A 7,381-nucleotide genomic window follows, 5' to 3' on the forward strand; every position below is an offset into this window, starting at 1 on the left:
AGCCCTTTGTTTAGGCTATTGCCCTGTCTGGACAGGCCCTGAGGATTCCAGGAGGGTCATTTCAATATGGAGCAGACACAGTGTACTAGACAGTGACCTTGACAGTCCCATGTTCGGTTTACCAAGTTGCTCTTTAACAGCTCCTTTTCGTTCTTCTAAATGAAAGCACAAGGCCTATATAGCTCACGGTCACGTATATGACATCACCGCGAGCTGAGCTACAGATGCACCGAACAGACCATCAGTTGTTTGAATGTGAAATTCGGATTTGTGGGAGCACTGGATCGGAGGCGTGGAGAGACGCAACACATGGCCTCTTTCTCCGAGGTAAAGTGTCCATTTAAGCCTATACACGTTGCTCACTTACTGGATGACCATCCGGGCCATTTTGTTGCCAACGTCACACTGCAATGTTTCGCGTTTGGGGATACCACGACACCCCATTGCCTCCACAAGATATGATATTGAATTGTAGTGCTGCATTACGAGGCTCACTAACTAGATGCAAGGCTGTGTGCAGTGATGGCTGAGCCAATGAGTCCAGGGGACGGGGAAGGAACCGCAACGGATTCCTGTGAGCTTCTCCAGTTCACACATTTGATATTTGTCTTTCTATTTAAGGACAGAGCGAGGCCTGGTGCCTTTGGGTTAGACAGGATACATGTCACAGGTGACGGATACAGCGATCAAATATCGGCTGACTGGCAAAGCAATGTTTAAATGTATGCTCTCACATAACACTTCATTGGCAAATGTGTAGCACGCAAGCAGCGCCAGTCAGCACGCACGTGCAAGCTGGCCTTTTTGTTAACACCAAACTCAAAATATTTATTATGAATTCATTAGATATTTTTTAATTATTATTAATATTTTTTTACTGTTTTGACTCTTATCGATCATTTTATTTCTAGAGGACTGCGTGAAGGGAAATGATGGGTTACTTTTTAAAGGAGCAGAGCGACTTGGAATACATTCACATTATGTTTATGGCTCGGGCTGTCAGTCCTCACTTTAAGCTGCCACATCCTAAAATGCGGTGTATTCCATTTTATTGATTGCAATGTCTACTTTAATTCTTTTAAATTGAGTATTTGAGTTCAATACCAAGTTCAAGCCACCGTGACTCTGTGTCGTGAACTTGAGTGGATTGACAGCGAGGTATACGCGCGTGCTTAGAGCTCGGTTATATTTAGGAATAAGTGCCATTGATGAGTCAAACTTTTTGTCCTTCAAGTAGTCAGACTATTCTTTAATTAATTGAGATGTAAGCAAACTCCCAACTCAGTCATGAAAACTTTTGAGATCCATAAATTGATTGTGTCTTCCTTAAATCTAGTGGAGGGGAGGGGCGTCGCTATATCAGGGATTTATAAAGGGAAAGTGGGATTAACAAAATAGTTGCTGGAGTGATCGCTATAAACGATGGGAAAGTCCTGCTAGATTTATTTTTCAGTTAATGAGGAGTCTGCAGACCCTGGAGAGGAATGCAAAAAGGCAAGGGTCAGTCATGAGAATACCTCTGATGCTCGGGCAGTTTGATGACCAAAGACCATATTAGAAATTCTTGTGCCAGCTGAAGACAGTATGCATGAATCATCTGTACATCATCGGGGAGTTTTCTGCAGAAAACGTGTCATGTGATGGAATCTCTAAAAAAAGTTTTTGGGGATGGTAAAAAGAGGCCTTTTCTTTTTGTCAGAGCAGCGGCATAACTATAATGCTACATCCCATATTTGTTCAGTGTCTTGAAAGCTGCATCCACAAATCAACTAATTAGCGAGATATAAAGCAGAGACTCTCGGCTGATTGAATCAGTTGAGTGCCCTCTGATATCTTGTAAAATTCATATAAAAGAATTGTGAGAGGTATAACAATCCCACCAGAGTTTGGCTGTGAGCGTTTATTGGAGGTATCTGTTAAAGTTGTTCATGTGAGGTGTACTAGGGGATATTATGTGAAATATACCCTCTTAAAGTAACCTTGTAGAATATCGTTCTCTTTTACACGGCCAGTGGCTTCAACCTGCTGACCCCGTTACTGTAAATATGAGTAGAGTGCGGCAATGAGCATCAGTCTTTTCTTAAAACAAGCTTGTAAAATTGGGACATCACAGCTTTATATGACATGGAATTCAACCTTAATTTGCTAGAAAATAAGATGTCAAATGCACCCTCTGCTTCAAGAAAAATAGTTTTCATAAGAAATAGCATTTAAAAAACTTTTGCCAGCGTATAAAGATATTAAACGAGGCCACGGACAGTTCCATGAGTGTAAAAGGAGAAGCAGCCTGTGCTCCTTTTGGACTCGGCGTGACTCAATTGGGGAAAACAATATTCTACATTTTTAATAAAAGGCTTTTATTGTGTTTTTAAAAAGCATATAAACCTCTGTAATACAGAAGTTAATGTTTTGTTTTGTCTGAGATGGACCGAGTGGGTGGTACCATGTGTAGCAGAAGTTAGCCTGGTCACGTGGTTTGGGGATGACCAATCAGGAGCCCCTCCAGGTTTAACTATGTTAAATGTCAGATTGCAATAAACTAGAAGCTGTTGGTCGGGCCCGCGGAAATGGGCGAGCATAATCTCCTTAATCCAGGGTTTGTGGGACCTTTGGTAAACATCCACACAGGAGACACATTTTACTTTCCGAATTTTAGAGCCTCAGGGGGACAACTGGCGGGGCTACCGTCGCTCTCCTACCCGAGAAGGGACAATGTTTGCTCCCTTCCGTGGAATCCTTCGGAGCCGTGCAATGGATACTCTCAATCCTACTTTAGCAGCCCCGTTTCTATTAACCCTTCTTTCAATCGCTCGTGTGAAATTAGCAGACCAGAAGAGGGCAAATGTTATTATAGCAACGGGAACAGGGAGACCTGTTCAGGTGGCAGCAGCCTCAAGCGGGAGGACAGGGCGAGAGACACATCATCATTAACATCTGACCACGGGATGCACAGTGGCATTGGCAGCACAGCCGCCTTCTCCAAATATGATTATGGGACCGAACAGCTAACGCAAGACCCGCCATCCTGTCAGTCAATGGAGTCCGACTCCAGCTCCTCTCTGCTCAACGAGGGCAGCAAGCCTCCATCCAGCGACACACAGACCCTGGTGTCACCGGGAAGCCATGCAAGCAACATAGCCATAGGCGGAGGTGGGTGCTCCTTTTTTTTGTGTGTCTTTCTCTCACTTCGCAATTATTTGAAACGCACGTTTAACATGATGTATAAGAGACTGGCACTATATAGCGTGCACTGGCGGTATTACACCGTAGTTAGAGCTCGTTATCTTGATGCACAACTGGCAGCCTGGATTAGCCTGCAGGGTAGTTGCGTGGTGTGCAAACGCCGCTAGGGGTTGCCCTAAAATGCCTCACGCGCCATGTGGTTGTGTACAGTTACAGATAACCTCACCAAGCTATAATGCCCACCAGCTTTGGAATAAATGATCAGCCCCTTCATTGCATTTCCTCCTTCCTCGAACGACAAAATGGGGATCAAGGCATATACTGGTCGTTGTGCTGTTGCACTTTGTACAGGCTCCAACAGATTAGCGTATAGTGATTTAAAGAGGAGAGGCGCTTTGGATGACTGCATTGGATAGACAGAGTTTTCTTTTTAATGACTCGTAAACAGAATTAATATCTGTCGCTGTGTACTCAAGAGTCATTTAATATGCTCTGAAACTCGCAAATAAGTAGAGGTATTTTCAAGCACGGCTTAATTATCACGTTAATGCTACTTTAACTGCAACAATAAAACTTGCTGTGACACAAGCCGCTGTACATTGGTGGTCTCTGGAGAGGATTGTAAAAATACAAAGTAAACACGTACAACTCTAAAATCGTGCAGGTTCTTGTGAGTCTAAAAATTGTGCTTAAAATCAGTTATGTCCCGGCAGAGACCACAACAAATCCTGTTTGGGTGTGTGTGGAGGAAATGAAGGCTCAGTGACGCCAGTTCCCTGAATCCTAACATTTCAGATCATCTGCAAAACATAGAAATCCTCTCCAGATGTCTTAAGCGTGTTGTTTTTATCTGCGGCCATATAGACATCTTTGGGAATTACTTTATTATAATGTAATTTGACTTTTTGTGATTGCTGTCCAGCAAAAGGCACTTAGCCTATACACAGTAGGGCAATTACTCAAGCTTCCCTGGGACAACTGACGCCCCTGTAGGCTCCTCATAACCTTGGAGGTGACCGTGATTTTGCAACTGTGCCTGGTGACTAATCCGTTGTTGGCCCCCTCCTCCTCCTCCCCCCTCTCCTCCAGGTGCCCCGTGGTACCCGATGCACACTCGGACCAGAAAGAAGCGCAAACCGTATTCCAAACTTCAGCTGGCTGAGCTGGAAGGTGAATTTATGCTCAATGAGTTCATCACCAGGCAGCGGCGGAGGGAGCTCTCTGACCGGCTGAACCTCAGCGACCAACAAGTGAAGATCTGGTTCCAGAACCGCAGGATGAAGAAGAAGAGACTCATGATGAGGGAGCAAGCCTTGGCCTACTTTTAGAGATGCGGCAGAAGGTGAATCGATAGGCAGTAAAAGCCAATCCTTCGCTCCCTTACGTCTTATTTCAATGCATGCACGCATCTATCCATCTTTTACATTGCAGGCGATTATGATTTTTTTCTGGTATTATTTTTGCGTGCCAAAGGTGCGGGCTACACGAGCCCAAAACAAGCCTCCACCTGTCAATCAAAGCTATAGTCTACATGTCAGTAAGACTTCCTTCACATATAATTGCACCACCAAACAGTGAGGATGTGTTTTTTTTTGTTGAGATACCTATTTTAGTTTTTCTAATTTGAGATATTCCTTCGTGGCAATAGCTCAGTTTGGGATGACACATAATGACATCATCTCTTTTTCTTTCACTTTTAGTCAAGGAAATTGACGAGAAAGCGGGGCCACTTGGTCAAATAAAATTAAAAATAGATAGAAAGGCAGAGAGAGGCTGAAAGACTGTCGCATCTGCTCAATAATTTCTGTGGCGTTAGGGACTGATGAAGGAGAATCCCCCTCCCGGTGCTCAATACTTCCACAGCCATAATTGGCAGGATAAGAGAAGCACCATCTTTATTTCCTTTTCATAGTTTCGCCACGCTTTGTGGCACGTTCACGGTCACGGGCAGGAAGTCTGGCTGTCTGCATGAGGAAAGGAGGACGAAAACCGCAACGTTATCCATATTGATGTCTTTATGACTGCGCATTGGAAAACATAGGTCTGCCATAACTTCGTTCATGTCCTAACACGTTTCTAAAAGTATTTTTTCTTACTTGCATTACGTTAAAACTTATCTTAACAACAGGCACAGCATACTGCATGGGATGCATTTCTTTAGTTGAGTGAGATCACCCTTTGTATCAGGTTTGAGCTGCTATTAAAGGTCAGATATTGCCGTGGATTCAACTATAAATTCGCCAGAATCTGTATTGGACATATTCGCCACTAAGTTGGTTTTTAGGCCAACTTGGTTAAACAAGGGAACTGCCTAAAGTTGTAACGGGGAGGGAGGATTCGTTTTAGGCCTCGGAATTAATTTCTGAAACTTGATAAGAATACAAATAAATAAGTAGAAATTTAGAGATGTTAATATAGGCCTATGTGTGCGCTCCCATAATTCAGGGCGAATAAAGAGCATCGTCGTCATGTAAAGCGAGTCAGCTATAGCAGTGAAATGTATTTGCAGCATGTTATTGATGTGAAATAGCTAAAAGTCATGTTCTGCTGGCCACTTCTTCTGTAGGTGACCTTTTTAATACTTGTTTTTCTGAACAAATCAAACGTGAACACAACCTTGAACATTTTGACACAAGCGTCTTTAAAGAATGTATTATTATTGATATTATTATTATTATTAGACTATTAGGATGGAAAGACTTAGGGCTTATTCGGCCTACTAAATGTACTTGCTCTTTGCAACGTGCTCAATGTTGTCCCTTTCCATACCTTGTACTCGTGTATAACTTTGTAAAATGAAATGACATATGTTACTTTTTGCCTCCTGTTTGAGGATCCCTTATCGCTATGTAATAGTGCGTTATATGTTATTGATCGTATTGTACTATATCGCATTCCATATAGCCTATTTGTGGTTCTAAGGGTTGGAAATGTAGGCCTATTATATCATACTGCCAATAATGGATATGAGAAATGGTATGCAATACGTTTTACCATACATGACAGTTAAATAAACCATGTTTCAGTGTGATAGTTGTTTGTTATCGTTCTTTTATTTTGTCCCTTATTGCATTCCCTCCTTTGCGCTTGTAAGGATTGCTACGTTGTCTTGTAAAAGTAATACTGATATGAATGTATATGCGTACGGTCTTCAATAAACATAATATTGAAACTTTATTGGTGTAACCTCACTCTGTCATTAGGTTTTCTCTCTGAATATTCTGCTTTAAAATCTGCTTTTCTGACTCCTAACTAGTGGGACTATTTTAATAGACGTGACCTGTAACACAGTTTAAAAAAAAAGTGCATGTGTCCAGAGCAGTGAAATGAACATTAATGGGACATTTGGAAGTATTTGAGAGGGTGTTTTGTTGGCACGCAGCTGTACATGCTGTGAACTATAATCAACGGGAGCCCACACAGGTTGGCATTGTTTTATTATGACCGCTCTGATGCAAAGCTATGGCTAATGGTAGCTATGATATCTATATGCAAAATGGCGGCCAAGTGCATACATTATGCTAATCCCCATCTTGCATTGAATACTATTCATATTGTAGTTATCCAACAACTATAATGCTTTTAATTTTTCCCCGTTGAGGTTTGACCTAATGAATGTCGCTGGTTTGCCACAAGCCTATAACGCCCCAGCTACACGCGCTGTGGCTCTGTAAAGCAGTAATAGGGTTACACCCCAGTGCTCAGTCAAGCCTGGACCGGCTGTGCATCATCTTCTGCTTTGCATTCGGGTTTTGAACGCGTTAGGATTTCATATCAAAACCCATAAGCTTTCAAAAACATGCACTCAGGTCAGCGGTGCTCAGCTGTGTACGCCCTTACGAACGACACAGCCGGTTGTATGCTAAACTTCTATTTAATACCATCAACGCGCTCCCTTCTGGCAATAAAGTTTAAAGCGATGCAGGGTCGTGCATTGTTTTCCTATCAGCTAGTGGAGCTAGCATCGATGCTTCAGTCTCAGTTGGGTGACTGAAGGCTGTCGTGCTGTCTCAATGTTGAGCTCACATGTTGCCTTTTCAGTGAACTGTGAAACCGGCCTTCCTGAGTCCGTCCATGATCGCAACATGATTGTAAGAGGATAGAAGATTACTTCACACAATCCTCTCGGTGCTGGACGTTTATCAATTGTGATTTATTTAAGCTCTGGTGCAACTACGAAAGTGTTCTTTGCTTTGCT

General features: G+C 42.7%; 1 protein-coding gene across 1 annotated transcript; it reads left to right on the top strand.

Annotated features, from left to right (window-relative positions):
- The first annotated feature begins 2,567 nt into the window (after positions 1 to 2,567).
- On the top strand, positions 2,568 to 4,511 carry hoxc12a (homeobox C12a). The gene is made up of 2 exons (XM_068598148.1): positions 2,568 to 3,150; positions 4,273 to 4,511. Exons 1-2 carry the CDS (start codon positions 2,568 to 2,570, stop codon positions 4,509 to 4,511), a joined length of 822 nt encoding a protein of 273 aa, XP_068454249.1.
- The last annotated feature ends 2,870 nt before the right edge of the window (positions 4,512 to 7,381 follow it).

The sequence above is a fragment of the Clinocottus analis genome, unplaced genomic scaffold (genome assembly GCF_023055335.1).
Source record: "Clinocottus analis isolate CAN_PGR_092001 unplaced genomic scaffold, fCliAna1.0.p SCAF_4, whole genome shotgun sequence".
NCBI lineage: Eukaryota > Metazoa > Chordata > Actinopteri > Perciformes > Cottidae > Clinocottus > Clinocottus analis.

Excerpts from the sequence above, each read along its gene's own strand:
- hoxc12a (XM_068598148.1), top strand. The coding sequence starts at position 2,568 with ATGGGCGAGCATAATCTCCTTAATCCAGGGTTTGTGGGACCTTTGGTA. Across the intron at positions 3,151-4,272 it reads CAACATAGCCATAGGCGGAG|GTGCCCCGTGGTACCCGATG; the intron begins GTGGGTGCTCCT and ends CCTCTCCTCCAG.